We start from the raw sequence: 17,425 nt of genomic DNA on the forward strand, positions 1-17,425 counted from the left end.
CATTGTGTTGATTTTCAGTTCTTCTGGGCATGGGAGTGAGCTCTCTTATGTTGCAATTTAATCAGGCTTCATAACTGAAGATGGTTAACAGCAAAATAGAAAGTTTTGCTGTTAAAATGTATGAATTTGTCACTTAAGTGAGTGCTGATTAACATGCAGAACATGCTTGGCTTTTCTTTTTCTTTTTTAAAAACGTGTTTTTATTTATTTATTTATTTTGTATTTAATAGTTCATGGAAACTATAAGCCCTCTTCATAATTCTAATTTGCACAAACATCTACCCTAACTTTCTTCCTCTGTGCATGTCAATAAAATGACACCAGTTAGACCTGTTCTATACTTCTCACCCACTCTATGTTGTAAATAATGACCATTTGCATGAATTTCATTCTCTCTGTGTGTTTTCCTTACTTTTTACTTCTTTTCTACCCCATAACATGCTTGCTTGATAGCAAATGGAATTTCTGGCTGTAAGTTGGAAAAGGCTTGTCTCTACTTTCCGATTTAAAACAAAACAACATTGTATTTATTGTATTGTCATTTTCAGCAAAAGGATACTTTTTTAAGTCTTCAATTGCGGTTGTGCAGACATTTTAAAAAGGAGGAAACAAGAAGTTAAAGACTTATTTTCTGATAATCATTTTCTATTACTTTCAGCAACTGGAGCTCTGTCAAAGACTCTACAAACTCCACTTTCAGTTGTTGCTGCTTTTTCAGTCCTACTGCAAACTGACTGAACAGGTCCATGCAATAAGCTCTGTTCCAGAGGTAGGTATATCTGCATTTGCTTCTCTTCAGTTTTTGAAGGCATAAAACACACTTTTTTTTTTTTTATCTGTGTTCCTGTTCAGTAACATAAACCCCTCTCGACTTTTAGCTGACAAACATGTCCCAAGAGCTTAATGAGTTGAAGAGCAACCTGAGGTTAGCAGCTGCTTCAGTGGCAAATGATGAGATTGCTGCCTGTGAGAGTTCCTGCTCTGAGCCGGTTTTTAGCTCCTCCGAGGCTGCAGTGCAGGCCATCCTAGAAGGTCTAAAGAACAATGACTTTCCAACCGCTGTTCACTACATTCGTGTGTGCAGGTGAGAAAAGTAAAATTCTTGTTTCAGTGTTTATTAAAAGTGTTTTTTGATAAATGTGTTACTTATTAAAACAAATACTTATGATTTCCTTCCAGAACAATGTGGCCTAATGATATCTTTGGTAGCCACTCTGAGGATGAGGTCCAAACATTGCTGAACATCTACTTTAGACATCAAACTCTGGGTCAGACAGGAACTTTTGCTCTGGTGGGTTCAAAACAAGACTTGACAGAAATTTCTGTCAAGTTGATGGAACTTAATGGAGAAACTCGGGACATGATCCGAAGAGCCCAGGGCTACCGCACCATCACAGCATTTCTCCCAGACTCCAGGGTTTCAGGCTCAACTCTCTGATGACTCTGACAGCCAGAACTACAAAACACCCAATGTCATGCCTAGTGTCACCTGTTGTCTGTGGTAGCTTCTATCATCTCAAGGGTGAACTTTCTCTTGGGAATAACCAAACCGCTGTTTCCTCTTCTTGCTTAAAGTACATCAGAATGTCATGAAGTCCAATCTTCAGATGTGCAGCAGTACTGTTGTTTTTAGACTGATGAGTGACTTTGCTGTTGCAAACACAGTACAGCTTTTATTGCACTAATAATAGAAATGTCACAAAGCAGCCTGTGTGTACTGAAGTACATAATTTTCACATTTAAAGAAAAATGAAATGAAATACCAAAGCTGAGTTATTCTCTTTCAGTTATGTTGTTTTAATTGTCAAGGGAAAATGTGCAATCCTTCACTAAAGTGGAAGAAATTTACTGTCTCCTGAAATTATGTATTTGAATATCATAGCATTGGAAAACATGAACACTGTTAGCACAGAAAAAGGGAGGCTTCATTACTTGGTTTGTGTGTTGGTGTAGGTGTGTTATGAGTGTGCTTGAGTGTGTGAATTCAAGTCTGACGACCATCACAGATGGAATTATTAAGACTGATTTGTATACTGCAAGTGGTTCATGTTAAAAAAATTCTGACATGCTGCAGATCTACTGTAATGTCTCTCAATCCTACAAACTCTTGTGTGGGTTATCTGTTACTCAAAACATCTTACTGTACCTTTTAACTGTGCAGCTTTTAGCAAATAGGTAAATTATTTATATTGTTAACAAAAGAAAATGTGCTTTTATCAGACTAGATTTATAGAAAAAATATTTTATTTTATCTGTTAAACCTGCCAAGCGTGCAAATTCTGTGTACAATAAAAATGTAATAGTAAAGTTTATGAACAAAGAGAGAAACTATTTTAAATGAAAGAAAATGTACATAGTGAAAAGGGGGGCTTTGCTGAGACTCATCAGATTGTATTTTTATGAAGTTACAGTTTAGGTGCATGCAGAGTGAGTAGCTACATATACATATATATATATAAATCTTCCACAACAGTGGTGTAGCCTTTGGCCTTGTAAATGCTGTAAAAACTGCCTTTGCAATGTACTGTACTTTGGTATTCTGTTCACTAATACAACAATAAAATTAAGCTTAGATTTCTTATTTGTGGTTGGAATTTGTTATTGGAATTTATTTATTTGCTTATTTTTATTTATCTGCTTAAACTGCGCAGATAAATAAAAGTGAAGAAGTGAGTCTTCCAGCTTAGTATCATATAAAGTCAAAAGTTTAACGACTGCTTACTAAATAATTCAATTAATTATTATTATTGTTGTTGTTAGTAGTAGTAGTAGTATCAGTAGCATTCGTGTTATTAGGAATATCAAGGGTTAAAAATTCAAGCGGTCTTTTATTTTGAAGTGCCCTTGAGTTCCGGTGCGCGACGCGCGAGGTTTGTTTTTGTCGCGTGAACGTGCTAGCTAGCAGGCCGAGTTTTTCTTGGCTATCCCCTTTGCATCGTATTTTTAGTTTTATTGTGTCTTTACATCATTATATTACGAGATATATCGCGACATGAAAGTGCACACTCTTGAACGTCGTCATGGTAAGTCTGAAAAACGTTAAATTCACTTTTTGTGGGCTCCCCCAAATTTGACAACGATAGGCTGTCAGTGTAAAATAAAATGTTTCTCCGTAAAGTTTTTTTGCTTATCTAAAACAAACGTAAGCTAACGTTACTCATTGTTGCCCAAACAGTTTCGCTGTCACGGTAGTTTTTAGGTAATGTAGTTGAATACCGGCTACGTTGTAGTGTGACTGCCCTAGTAAATGTACACCACAACTTTGTTCTGAAACTCGGGAAACCTTTCTGCTTTTTCATTCAAGTTATGTTACATTCACATTCTCAGGTATCAAGCTGTAGTACAGTGCAGTCAGTGGAATGGATTTGCCCTTAAAAAACATGTACGAGACATTCAAAGATGAAATCTGGAAAGGTAGGAAAACCTATGCAACATCAAAAAGCTGTGATTTTGGTCATCGGTACTTTTTAATCAGACGCCCGCAAAAACAGTTGTATTCTGAATATTATAAGTAGAAATGCATTGTACAGATTTACCTTTCCCCTCTAAATCGGTTTGTGGCTTGTCGACTTAATGATGAGTTCTTACCCATTATGAACATTTTAGAACTGGGACCACTGGATCACAACTGGTTTGACATACTGACTGCTCAAACGTCAGCGAATGAGGGTAGCGGCTCTGATCAAGATGAGCTCTGTGCCAATCAGGAGGGACATTTTAAAACCCCTTTAGACAAAACTGCAGTAGACAGTCAGCTGTTTTCTACTCCTAAAGTTTTCAGACACAGTCGAATTGTGTTACCTGAAATTGTGGATGAGCGGTCGTTCTCTACTACACAAGGTAATTCATTCAGATTGTTACTTATTTATACTGTAAATCTCCAACATGTTATTTAAACACTTGCTAAATAAAAATATAGGTTTCTGTTTTGATTTAATTGCAATCAAGAAGCTGCTGTAACCTACTTATTCTTAGATTAAATCTAAAAATATTGTTTCTCTGTGATACTTCTTAGAAAATGATACATTGCCATGGATGGAAACACAAAGTCCATATGTGTTTCGGATCTCAAAAAAGGGGTGAGTGCAACAATGAATTATCAGTGTTTAAATTCAGAGTTGCTATATATACTGCCATTTTTGTGAATGGTATGGGGGGTTTGTTTTGTTTTTTAAGTGATTAAATAATTTAAGTAGTTGTGTAATTAAATCACAACAGGAACAACAATAACTGATTTTAATAAAGCATACTGAAAAACTGCCTTATTTTGTGGGGGGGGGGGGGGTTGGGAGGGAGCTATTTTCATGATAATTTTACAACAACAGCTTGGCTTTTTATGTTTTTCCAGCTATTGGCTGTTTTTAATGTATGTTTTGACTTTTTTAGGGTTCCTGATACAGAATATGAGGAAATCCAACCTCAGAATCAGGACAATTTTGGTGAGGTTAAATATAATCTTAGTCTCATTTACATGAATTGCATACAGAAGCCAAGACTTAATCATCACTGCTTAATTTGCTTACTTCTACCATATTTACAGATCCACTTGATACCCCGCATAAATCTCCAGTACGTATAGCATATCCAATGATTAATATTTTTCTGATAGTATTTGAATGTAGAAGAGTGAATAAAATTAAATGTACCTATCTTTGTTTTTGTTTTGATTTTTGTTTTTAATGATACAGATGAGCTATGCCAAGCATATTTCTGAAAGTCTTGGTGCACAGATTAACCCTGATATTTCATGGACCAGTTCTTTGAATACACCACCCCCTGTTCCATCTACCCTGATTTTGTGTAAGCCAATAGCAGACTCGCTCATTTTAAACAACTGAAAAGGTTATATGTTCATTAATTTTTTGTCTCCTTTTAATCTTGCAGCTAAAGTTGATGAGAGTCCCTGTCCAGTGAGTGTTTCTGCAGACAAAAGTGTTGTTGTGAGTACTCAGTCCAGCACAAATATACAGCAAACCTATCTTTATCTATTATTTTGATGAATATCACTCAATGTTGAATTTCTGGTCCTGCTGTATTCACATTCTTTAAATGGATATTCTGAAATTGTAACATGTTAAGAATGGTTGAATTTATGATTTTATGTGTTACTAGAAATCAGAATCAGAAATTGTTCTTATTGTATTACTCTTTTTGACATATTACAAGCAAAGAGGTGCAACATTTCAGATTTCTGCTGACAAAGTGTTTTGTCCTCTTACCTTTTCCAGTTTGTACGGAAGCTTTTCCCTTCTCTTTCAAATCCTTCCAGAATTGTGGTAGCACCACCTAAAAATGATAATATAACTACTGATAACCACGGTACTGACTTCTCTTTTTTTAGTATCACATTAACTGAAATGGTGAATATTTGTGAACTAACTATGGCTCCCAACAATTTTGGCTGACATGCTGATTGTTGCTCTGTCATCAACAGATGCTGTTTTGCCTGAAGTTGTTTCCTCCCAGACTTTATTAATGCAGAATGAGGGTATTTGGCAACAGATACTACGGGGTGCTAATGGAGATGGCAAAATGGCCAGTGTTCCTGATGAATTTCAAAATGCTTCATCCACTTTCCTCGCCAACAGTAGTTCAGCACTGAGAAAAGTGAAACCTGACAGAATCAGACGGAAGCAATTCAAATTAAGTGAACATGACTGCAGCTCTACAGATATCTCAAAAACAAACCAGTGTAATGAAGAGCACAAAGCTGATGAAGAACATAGCACCGTTCCATCATCCCCACCGGCAAAAAATGGAAGCACTGGAATCAGCCAATGGTCTCCATTGAATTTATCTGAAATTCCCCCTTGTACTGCAGAAAATAATATTTTAACAGAACTGCAGCCTGACTTTGATTCTAGACAGCTTGTCAGGCCACCTATAAAAATCACAGACACTGGATTAATTAGGAAAAAAAGAAAATTTATTTACACTGTTGAGACTTTGAAGCCAAAAGTTAAAGAAAATGAAACTAACTTTCAGAAGATGAACACATCATCAGTAATTCCAGATACTGGTAACATATTTAATTATTAAAAATATATGTATATTTTTCTGTTAAAATAGAAGTGTTTTTTTTTTGTTTTCTATAATGACTGAAAACTTTTGTTTTTTATCACCATGCTTTCTTTTAGGACCAGAACTGAGTAGTAAGCAGTCACAAGATGCCCCAGATGAAGCAAGCTGCTGCAGTAATGAGAAGAATGCAGAAGAAAAATGTACTTTGGAAAATTTGCCTTCATCTGTGCAAGAAAAAGTCCAGGATCTTGACATGTCACAGCTTCACAAAGATTTTGCACAAGACTTCAGCCAAATTTCAGACTCTGGTAGACCGACTAAAGGAGTTGCAGAAGATCAAGACCACTTCTCACCTTCAGCCTGTCTGTTGGCCATGAAAAAAGCTAAGCATCAAACAATTCAAGCAAGCCTTCACCATGACTATAACAGCATCAGTAACACAGGACATACGTCTACCACTAATCAAAATTATTCCACCAATGAAGGCACCATAAGTGACAGTGGTTTCCAGTCTGCTGTTGCAGATATCACTCACACTGCTTCTTCTTGTATTGTTCCTTTCTCAGAGAACACTGGATCAAAAACTGATATTCACAGGACTACTCCTTTTCCATCTACGCAGAGAGGAAATGAAAAATCCCAGCTCCTGGAAAGACAGACTATAGATGGCGAAAGAGAAGGTCAGTTGGACAAGGAGAGCACAGTATCACAACTGCCAAGCAGTCTAAAAGGAACTGATGATGGCCTTAACTGCATTCCACAAAATGGTGAGGTTCGTGGCAGACTGCTAGAGAAGACAAACATTTCTCTTCCACCCGCTCATGCATCAGGATTCAAAACAGCTTCAAATAAAGGTATACAAATTTCCTTGGCCAACCTGGAGAAGGCAAGGCATCTCTTTGAAGAAAGAGATGGCGATCAGCCCACCAAATGCAACAGTGCCACGAAACTTAAAAATAGCCAGAGCAATGGATCCATGACAAGCACAGTTTCTGTATCAAATCAGCAACCTTCTGTAAGTGAAATATTTGAGGGTGGCAGCTGCCACTTAACAGCTTCACAAAAAGCTGATGTGACAGAACTGTGCACTCTCTTGGAAGAAGCAGATAGCCAGTTTGAATTTACACAGTTCAGAGGTGCAGAAGTAAAACAGCCTTTTCAAGAAAATGCCTGCTTTCTAGAGAAGACTGACAAAGACCTTGATCCTGATTTTCTTGCAGGCATAGATTTTGATGACAGCTTTAGTTCAGATGCTGAAAAGCACTTGGCAATAACTGCCATGCCTGACAAAATGACCTGTGTGGTAGATGAAAAAGCAAATGGTGGGACATCAAACATCACTGATAAATCCACCGGTGTATCAGTGTCGAGTTCTGTAAAAAGAGAAAATATCTCTGCTGGAGAGGTGCTTTCCTCTTCAGAAGACATTCCTGGAAGAAATAATTGGCTTATATCAAAGAAGCAAAAAAGTCTTAACAGAGCTGAGCACGGTGACGCAAGCAAGATGGAGAAACCGAATCCTTTAATGCTTGGTGTTACCTTTAAGACTGCAGGAGGGAATGCTTTAAGAGTTTCAAAAACATGTCTAAGCAAAGCTAGAGCTTTATTTGCTGATTTAGAAATTAATGTGTCAGATCTGAATATATCACACAAACAGGCTGCTGAGACTGATGGAAAAACCAAAAAGATGTGCAATGTAGATTCTGAAACGGCCACAGCTGATTTCAAGTTCACTCTCAAAGACGACTGCCACGTTGAAGAGAAAACTTGGAGTTGTTTTTCCAACACCAAACAGCCTGTCTCTGCATTGAAACAGGCCAGAGACATGCAAGATAAAGATACTACGAAAAGTTTTGAAAACTGCAAAATGGATGCCATTACCATTTCTGAGGAACATGCCATTGTAGACACAGAGTTTGAGAATGTAAACACTGGACTAAGTAGGCCACATCCTGATGATATAGAAATGGAACGTGTTGGTTGTAACACTGTGCTGGAATTTAAAAATCCAGTTTCTTTCCATGAAAACTCATTTTCCACTTCAAAGCTTCTACCATGCCCAGCATTAAAGAGTATTGATTCCTCTGCCATCAGTGAATTGAGCAGTGGTGATGGATTCTGTACAGCCAGTGGGAGGAAAGTATCCGTGTCAGCTGATGCAATGAAAAAGGCTAAATGTCTTCTGAATGACACTTATTCACTTGAAGACACAAGCAAAAAAATAAGCCAAAAAGAAAATGTTTTAAGAGCAGAACAGTTCACTGCTCAAAATAAAGAATCTATTCCTAAAACAAGTGGATTTGACACAGCCACTGGGAAAGGAGTTTCAATTTCATCCACAGCTCACAAGAAAGCAAAATGCCCGTTGAGTGAATCTGATACAGTGTATCATAAAATCAATGCAAAACCATCACATTACAAGATTCCAGTATATGGCCCACCACCCAGCAATGTAGGATTTCTTGCAGCCAGTGGAAAGAAAATAGCATTTTCCTCCAAGGCCCTTCAGAAGGCCAAAGCACTTTTCAGTGACATCAGTTTCAGTGCAGACAGCCCAGCTGGTCCTTACCCAAAGAACGGTGACAAGAAAAATGACAATTGTGAACATCCAGACAAAATGCAGAGTGGTTTGACCGCAGAGGGAGAAAACGTCCATGTCTCAGAGAAGCAAATTTTAAAGGACTTTGAAGATTCTGTTTTAACAAACGCTATGCAAGAGAGAGTAGACCGTGATATAGATGTTAACAATGGTGAAAATATTATGCATACAAGTGGAAGTGGCAGTGACTTAGGAATTAGACCAGATCAAGGGATGACTTCAAACATTTCTGTAGAGTCTGCAAATAAACAAGTGAAACAAAAAGACAGTTTGCCACTACAAAGTGGTGGATTTGGTCCAGTAAATGGAAAGGGAGTTTCCATTTCATCTGAAGCCCTTAAGAGAGCAACATCCCTGTTGGAGCAATGTGATGAAGAGAACACTAAAATCAATGTTAATCAGTCACATTTGAAGACTTCAGTTTACAGCCCACTCCCCACAAGTGGTGGATTTCATGCAGCCAGTGGAAAGGCTTTGACACTTTCATCCGAAGCCCTTCAGAAGGCTCTTTTCAGTGATATCATTTCCAGTACAGAGAGTCCAGTTGTTCCACACACACAGAGTATAAAAATTTTTGTAAAGTCTGGAAGCGGATGCACTGAAGACAAAAACAAACAGCTAAAAAAAAAAGAAGCCAGTTTCCCACTACAAAGTGGTGGGTTTCAGACAGCGAGCGGAAAAGGACTTGCTATTTCATCTGAAGCCCTCAAGAAAGCAAAATCCCTGTTGGGTGAATTTGATGAATTGGGTGATAGAAGTGGAAAGCCATCATGTTCAAAGACTCCAGTCCCAGAGAATGGTAGATTTCTTGCAGCCAGTGGAAAGCCTGTGGCACTTTCATCTGAGGCCCTTCAGAAGGCTAAAACTCTCTTCAGTGATATAATTTCCAGTGCAGAGAGCCCACATGCAAAGAACAGTGACAGAAACCATGACAATTGTGAACCTATGGCAAAAATGCAGAGCGGTTTCAAAACTGCAGGCGGAAAAAAGGTTCATGTATCACAGAAAGATCTTTTGAATGCAAAACATCTTTTGAAGGTCTTAGATGATTCTGTTTTAACAAAAGCAATGCAAATGGCAGAAGACTGTGATATGGATGTTAGCAATGGCATTTCAGCAAAACACAAAAGTATAGCACATATGGTTGGAACAGGGAGTGATGAGAAAAACCTTCCAGAAACCAGACTACAGCAAAAGGCGACTTTGGGCTTTTCTGTAGAGTCTGAGAAAAGATACACTGAGGACAAAGACAAACAAGCGGAACAAAAAAATGACACTTTGTTGCTACAAACAGCGAGTGGAAAAGGAGTTACCATTGCATCTGAAGCTCTAAGGAAAGCAAGATCTCTGTTGGGTGAATGTAATGAAATGGAGGATAAAATTGGTATAAACCCTTCATGTTCCAAGATTCCAGTTCATGACTCACTTCCTCAGAATGGTGGATTTCGTGCTGCAAGTGGAAAGCCTGTAGCATTTTCCTCTGAGGCCCTTCAGAGGGCGAAAGCTCTCTTTGGTGATATAAGTATCAGTGCAGAGATTCCACATGCAAAGAATAGTCACAAGAAATATGACTACGGTGAAAACACACAGAAAATGCAATGTAGCTCCAAAACTGTAGGAGGAGAAAAAGTTAATGTTTCAGAGCAAAACCTTCTGAAAGCAAAACATCTTTTGAAGGAAGCTGATGACTCTGTTTCAAAAAAGGCAATGCAAGTGGAAGATGGTTTTACTAAATATTGCAATATGGATATTAACTATGGAATTTCAGTAAAACATAATACATTGTCTATCAGTGACATTTCTAAGGACTCAGGAAATGGATGTACTGAAGTCACAAATGAACACATGAAACAAAAAAACACTTGGCCCCAACAAAGTGTTGGATTTCAGACAGCAAGTGGAAAAGGAGTCGCTGTTTCATCTAAAGCTCTGAAGAGAGCCAAAACCCTTCTAAGTGAATGTGAAGGAGTTGAGGATAAAATCAGTATAACAGCACCACGGGGCAAGATTTCGGCTCATGGTCCACCATTCAGGAGTAGTGGTTTTCTTGCAGCCAGTGGTAAGCCTGTTGCACTTTCATCAGAGGCCATGCAGAAGGCGAAAGCTCTTTTCAGTGATATTAGTCAGAGCAGAGACACCCCAGCTGTTGCACACACAAGAAAGAACGATAAGAAAATTGATGCTCACAATCGAGAGGAAACACATTGTGGTTTCAGCACTGCAGGGGGAGTTAAAGTCCAAGTGTCCAAAAAAAGTCTTTTGAAAGCAACCAGTCTTTTCAAAGAATTTGATGATGGGGAATGTCATGATTCCCTATTATTTTCAACAAGCCCACAAGACGATCCTATGCCAAATCTGTCAAAAGTAGAAGATGTGGAAGGACCTTCGGGTTCAAACCTCACAACAGCCTCTGACAAGTACATGTCTACCAAGGGAACTGCCTCTCTTGTAGTTGAATCCGTGCCCTCCTTGCAAGAGTCTGACCTAAAAGTTGAAAATTTAAGAGGACATGGTTGTACGTCTGTCAATAACAAGGCAGCTAAAGATGCATTTAAGTTTCAGGAAGACACCATAACACCATCTGGGGCAGGCACTCTGCATGATTGCCCTGAAGAGGAAATGCAGTGTCTGCTGGACTATGAAATAAATGAGGAGAGCAGCACCAAGGAGTCTAAAGTTTTAAAACCAAATGAGTCTTCAGTTCTTAACTTTCAGTCACTTAACCTTACTGGTTGCACAGAGACCCAGCAAAAATTTCTTGCCCAGGAAGCTCTGGACTGTACTAAAGCTTTGCTAGAAGATGAAGGTCTGGCTGAACACAATCTCTTCATGACTTTAGAAAATATGCCACTACAACATAACACAAGTGCCAATGGGTGTGAAGAGAGTGAAAAGAGAAGAGGGAAAAGATCAGTGGAAGACACAGAAATGAATGGTAGGTACCTGCATTGCTACTCAGAGTTTAAGTGTAATATTTTTATTGAAACTGTGCTGCTATTTTCAAAACTTATTTAATTAATTTATTGATGTTTTTCAAGCAAATTGCATTAATACATTTCTTGCAATTTAGGATTAAGCTGTATTGCTTACTATTTGGAATTTTCTTTTTTCTTTTTTTTTTTTAGAAAAGTTAAATGATACTTTATGACATGAAACCATTGTTTTCAGATGAGTAAACATGCCTGATCATAATTAACTTTAAGCCACAGCTCTGCTTTGAGAATAATAGCCTTCTAACTATTTAGGTCAGCCTCCCCTAAAAAGACGGTTACTGGAAGAGTTTGACAGGAGTCTCGTGGATCCAAAAGCTTCAACTCTCTACCCAGTCAAAAGTTGTTCCAATGGTAAATTGTTAGCACTATGGCACGTTTTCTGAGAACTGTTTATTTTGTGTTATTCATTAAATAACTATTTGTATTTATCCCTAAATAAGGTTTAATGAAGGACAGGGGAGTTTTTAAATACAGCACCTCCCTTTATCCAAACATTACTCGGCCGCACAGGTATGTTCCTGTTGAAGCACCATGTTTTCAAACAGGTTAACAAAGTTATAAGCTTTTTCTGATATGTCCTTTCTTTTCTTTTCTGCAACAGTGGAAAAACCTATGTGGAAACTAGATTCCAAAAGACACAAATACAGAACTCAATGACAGGAGACCCCAGGAGCAAATCGGCACATTACAAGACATCAGCATTTGTTCCTCCATTTGTCAGAAATGCAAAGACAGAAACCCATAAGACTATGGTGCTCAAGGATAGCATAAGAATACCTTCAGCCTTTGTTCCTCCATTCAAAAAACAAAGAACTATTGTTGAAGAGAGTTCCTGTAAAGCGCATGAGGGGGAAGACAAACACCAAAAACCGTTTGTAATGTCATCTAACAGCAAGTGTTTTGTGCCGCCCACTAAAAAAACACAAGGCGCTGCGGATGGAACTGCTGTGGCTGCAGCTCGAAGTGACGATATGAATAATCAAAGCTTACCTGTTGACTTCAGGTCTGTCAGTGCTGTTGGAGAGACATCAGGTGTAGATGGCACATGTTCAAGAAGACAAGGTGCAGTAAACAGTTTGAGGTACATCAGTGTAAAAGTTTCTTTGTGACAGTTTAAAAAAAATCCGTTTGCAGATGTATATCAGAATCTTCAGAACACTGAGCTGGCACAGGATATACAAGACATGAGGCTCAGGAAGAAGAAGCGCCAGAACATTCGACCTCTTCCAGGGAGCTTGTATCTTAAAAAAACATCAGGAGTACCTAGGATCCCACTAAAAGCTGCAGTGAATGGAAAGATCCCAGGAAGATACACCCCAAAAAAGGCAAGGCTGTAACTGTCACTGGGTTTTTTAGCATTTTTAAGCATACTTTGATTTGTTTGTTTTGGTGTTAAACACAGACTGTGAGACACAAATGTACTTGTTTTTATTTTTCAGCTTTATGGATATGGAGTCCAAAAATATGTTTCCGATATCACTAGTGAGAATGCAGAATCTTTCCGCTTCAGCCTGCTGCAGTTCATCAAACTGGAAGCCTTTACAGATGAAGGTGGAGTTCAGCTTGCTGATGGAGGATGGCTGGTCCCCAGCAATGATGGGACTGCGGGGAAAGAAGAGTTTTATAGGTATTACTGAATCACACTTTGTGTTAAATGAATTGGAGTAATCAGGTTTAGCAATAAAATATAAGCTTAATATACTAAATATCTCGTCCTTATATGCCCACAGAGCTTTATGTGACACCCCGGGTGTGGATCCTAAATTGATCAGTGAAGCATGGGTGTACAATCACTACAGATGGATTGTGTGGAAGCAGGCCTCTATGGAAAAATCTTTTCCAGAAATAGTGGGCAGCCGGTGTCTCACACCCGAGCAGATTCTCCTCCAACTTAAGTACAGGTATGTGCAACTAAAGCTTGCTCAGATATTTATGCAGTTGTAGGTCACTTTTTAATTTGCATATCTTGTTGACAAATAAGTGTTGTTATGCTTTTCTAACTGCCATTTTGTACGGTATTTTAAAGGCAAAATAAATGTTGAAAATATAGACTTTGCAGTGAATTACACTTTTAGCTAATTATGCTGAATACAATGGGATAATGTTAAATGTGGGATACAAATGTTGGCATCTACCTAGCAAAATAGCTGCTAGGTAATTATTGACTCAATTTAATGTATTCATTGATTTTTTCTAAAACATATTCTGTTTATGTCAGATATGATGTAGAGGTGGACCACAGCCGCAGGCCAGCTCTGAGAAAGATCATGGAAAAGGATGACACGGCAGCCAAAACCCTGGTTCTCTGTGTTTGCGATATCATCTCCAGGGGTCACTCCCCAAAAACACAGAGTCACAATGACACCAAAACCCCTCACAGTGCAGATGCAAAGGTTGAAACTTCAGCTGCACTCATTTGGCTGACAGATGGTTGGTATGCCATTAAAGCTCAGCTGGATGAACCTTTGACTGCAATGGTTCACAAAGGTCGACTGACTGTCGGGGGCAAGTTGATCATCCATGGGGCTCAGCTGGTCGGATCACAAGATGCTTGCTCCCCTCTGGAGGCGCCTGAATCTCTGATGTTAAAGGTAGTCTAAGACAGAGACCACAACTTTTATCTCTACACAACACAACCAGAAAAGAAGATGTCTTACTTCCGCTTCATGTGTTTAGATCTGTGCCAATAGCTGCAGACCTGCACGATGGGATGCTAAGCTAGGATTTCACAAGGATCCTCGGCCATTCCTCCTTCCAATCTCCTGTTTGTATAGCAATGGAGGTCCAGTAGGATCTGTTGACATTGTTGTACTGAGAAGCTATCCCATGCAGGTGTGCACTGATATATAATCACTGTTAGTCAGATTTGGGTTTTATCCTTTTTAACTCTGTCTAATATGTATTTCTCAGTGGATGGAGAGGAAGCCAGATGGCAGTGTTGTATTCCGTTCTTCACGTGCAGAAGAGAAGGAGGCGAGACGATACAACAGTCACAAACAAAAAGCAATGGAAATCTTATTTGCCAAGATTCAATCTGAATTTGAAAATGAAGAAAAGGGTAAGGATCAGGTTTACAACAAGTTGAACAAGCTGCTACAGTCTGAAATTCGATAAGTTTTTTATAAGCTTTTATCTTTAGGGAGTATCAAACCACAGCGGCGAAGAAAAACAATCAGTCATCAAGAAATTGCAAATCTGCAGGATGGAGAAGAGCTGTATGAAGCAGTGGGAGATGATCCGGCTTACCTTGAGGTAGTAAAACATTTGCTTTACAGATTGTTGGCCTAATTTCAGCTGTGAAGGGTTTTAGTATATTATTTTCCCCTCTTAGGCTCATTTGAGTGCACACCAGTTGGAGGCCCTTCATACCTACAGACGCTCTCTGATGGAGAAGAAGCAGGCTGAACTGCAGGATCGATATCACCGTGCTCTGGAAGCAGAGGAGAATGAAATGAACTGCCCCAAACGAGAGGTTACACCCGTGTGGAGACTCTGCATTGCCGACTCCATGGAGCAACCCGGCAGGGGTGTGTCTTCATTTGTCTTCTTGTTTGACTCTTTTTTTTTTTATAATTACTGTAACTTGCGAACTACGTTGTGCTAACTTTTTTTTGTTTTAATCTTGGTTTCAGTTTACCAGCTGAATCTTTGGCGACCTTCCTCAGATCTACAGTCTTTACTAAAGGAAGGCTGTCGATTCAAAGTCTATAACCTCACCACTTCAGATGGAAAGAAACGTAGCTGTATCGAACCTGTTCAGCTCACTGGGACAAAGAAAACACAATTTCAAGAGCTACAGGTACTGTAGGAAACAAACTCCCTTTAGCACATGTGAATTTTTTTTTTTTACCGTTTATAAATTAAACATGTCATTGAAACTTTTGTAATGTTTCCATTCAGGCATCACATGAATGGTTGTCAACATACTTCCAACCAAGAGTTTGCACAAATTTTTTGAATCTTCAAAATCCAGATTTTGAGCCACTGTGTGGAGAAATTGATCTAGCAGGATATGTCATCAATGTTGTAGATGGAAAGGGTAGGTGTTTTTTTGTTTTTTGTTTTATCACTTGCTTTTCTTACAACTGCTCGCATCAAGTTAGCTGAAAAGTCGTCTTCTTTTGAACACAGGTTCATCTCCTGCATTTTATTTGGCTGATGAGAAACTGAATTTTGTGAAAGTTCGCTGTTTCAGCAGCTTGTCTCAGACTGGTCTAGAAGACGTGTTAAAACCACGCGTCATATTGGCTCTGAGCAACCTCCAGCTCAGAGGTCAGTCAATGCATCCCACGCCTGTTGTGTATGCTGGAGATCTGACAAGTTTTTCTACAAATCCTAAAGAGGTTCATCTACAGGAATCTTTCAGCCAGCTTAAAACTCTGGTCCAGGTAAGATGCTAAAATCAAAACCTTAAAAGCTGCTGATATTCTTCAGAAACTGCTCTCTCACAGCAAAAGTGCTAATCTCCTCAGTACTAAAAATTGTTTTGTAGAAAATGTAATAAAGTAGTGTACTAACATATTTTTTTTCCTTGTTTATCTTCATCTCAGACTTATTTGAATGCAATAAAATGTTAACATTTTCATCACTTTTCTTTTCAGTGTCAGGAGAACTTCTTTGTAACTGCTGAAGAGAAGCTTTCAGAATTAGTCAGATCAAATGGCCGTAGCTACAGCTCCTCTCCAGCTCTCCAAAGACAAACACCAGCTTCTCTAACAGACAGAAGACAAGACATAAAGTCAAGTGTGAGTTTAACTTCATGCTGTGGTATCTGGTGTTTTTCAGTATATCTGTTATAACATAATGTCATCTAGTAATATATCAGTTCTAAGCCCATCATCTTGATTGTGTCTTTTTATACAGGTGATTTCTCAGAAGCCAGGCAGAAACCTTGGATCCGTCACACCTGTCAGCAGGAAGTCTCCTACACCAACATCTTCAGCAGAAAAAGATCCCAAAAGCCTGAAAAGAAGGAGAGCACTGGACTATCTGTCTCGTATCCCGTCTCCGCCACCTCTTTCCCATCTGGGCTCAGTGGCTTCTCCATGTGTAAATAAGACATTCAACCCACCTCGGAGGTCTGTGACACCAAGCACTTTAAAAACTGTACAGACACCATCTCACAAACCCGCTGACTCACTAGGGGAGGATGAATGGGTGAATGATGAGGAACTGGCTATGATTGATACCCAGGCACTGCGTGTTAATTTAATCTAGATACATACCACTGTGTGATGACAAACACGCTACAGCTTTTCAATTGACTGAATGTAGATGTTAAGGTTCTGTGTGTATATAACACATTTTTTTTAGGGTTTTTTGTAGACTTGTTGGCCTCATAAAATGGGGAAAGTAAATATTGAAATCATGTCACTTCACAATGTTTTACAATTTTATACTTGTTTCTGTGAGGTTCCTGCATTCAGTGTTAAATAAATTCAGAATTTTATTCTAGCAGTTTTGGTCTGTGGGTCTGTTTTTGCATTTAAAGACAAACACCTTCAGGGTTGAGAAACTGGTTGATTCTTGTAGTAATGTATTGTTGTTTGGGGGGTTTACATCCTTACTGCCTTCTTAGGAATTAAGAAGGGAAGTAGCAGCTACTTGCTGTTAATGAACTGTACTTGATTAATTGATCGTCAACAAGTTTGAGCATCTATATAAAAGTACAGCTCGGGTTTGCCAAATTGCATCTGAAATAATCACATAATATAGTTTGGTTGCATTCATTTATACAAGCATAACTTCAATGAACTGAAACAATGTAAAGAAGATATGAGAGGCTGATAAAGTCATACAGAAAAATGATTCC

At 38.7% G+C, this 17,425-nt stretch overlaps 2 protein-coding genes across 5 annotated transcripts in view; both read left to right on the forward strand.

The window, feature by feature from the left end:
* Positions 1-2,581, forward strand: part of frya (furry homolog a (Drosophila)) — a 50,410-nt gene extending 47,829 nt beyond the window's left edge. For all 4 annotated transcript variants that reach the window (XM_085430551.1, XM_085430553.1, XM_085430549.1 and 1 more), the window contains exons 59-61: positions 659-769; positions 879-1,084; positions 1,180-2,581. In XM_085430551.1, coding sequence (XP_085286677.1) covers positions 659-769; positions 879-1,084; positions 1,180-1,438 — 576 coding nt within the window. In that variant the 3' untranslated portion in view covers positions 1,439-2,581. The remainder of the gene's footprint in view (positions 1-658; positions 770-878; positions 1,085-1,179) is intronic.
* A 331-nt stretch (positions 2,582-2,912) lies between these two features.
* brca2 (BRCA2 DNA repair associated) lies at positions 2,913-17,070 on the forward strand. Its single transcript, XM_085430554.1, has 27 exons — positions 2,913-3,023; positions 3,328-3,414; positions 3,607-3,840; positions 4,016-4,079; positions 4,387-4,439; positions 4,541-4,569; positions 4,689-4,800; positions 4,885-4,940; positions 5,229-5,319; positions 5,435-6,019; positions 6,138-11,555; positions 11,866-11,964; positions 12,054-12,123; positions 12,215-12,675; positions 12,748-12,938; positions 13,053-13,240; positions 13,344-13,514; positions 13,832-14,204; positions 14,290-14,445; positions 14,524-14,671; positions 14,753-14,865; positions 14,945-15,140; positions 15,246-15,412; positions 15,514-15,652; positions 15,745-16,001; positions 16,215-16,358; positions 16,477-17,070. The coding sequence occupies exons 2-27, from the start codon at positions 3,360-3,362 to the stop codon at positions 16,828-16,830; spliced, it is 9,924 nt and encodes a 3,307-aa protein (XP_085286680.1). The 5' UTR covers positions 2,913-3,023; positions 3,328-3,359; the 3' UTR covers positions 16,831-17,070.
* Positions 17,071-17,425: the final 355 nt, after the last annotated feature.

The sequence above is a fragment of the Copadichromis virginalis genome, linkage group LG14 (assembly GCF_057382275.1).
Source record: "Copadichromis virginalis isolate Kocher_CV1m ecotype Utaka linkage group LG14, C_Virginalis_male_GT1.1, whole genome shotgun sequence".
In the NCBI taxonomy this organism is placed as follows: Eukaryota; Metazoa; Chordata; class Actinopteri; order Cichliformes; family Cichlidae; genus Copadichromis; species Copadichromis virginalis.

Coding starts and splice junctions, on each gene's coding strand:
- brca2 (XM_085430554.1), top strand. CDS start 3,360: ATGGATTTGCCCTTAAAAAACATGTACGAGACATTCAAAGATGAAATC. Junction 12,939..13,052: donor GAAGATACACCCCAAAAAAG/GCAAGGCTGTAA, acceptor TTTATTTTTCAG/CTTTATGGATATGGAGTCCA. Junction 15,413..15,513: donor CACAATTTCAAGAGCTACAG/GTACTGTAGGAA, acceptor GTTTCCATTCAG/GCATCACATGAATGGTTGTC.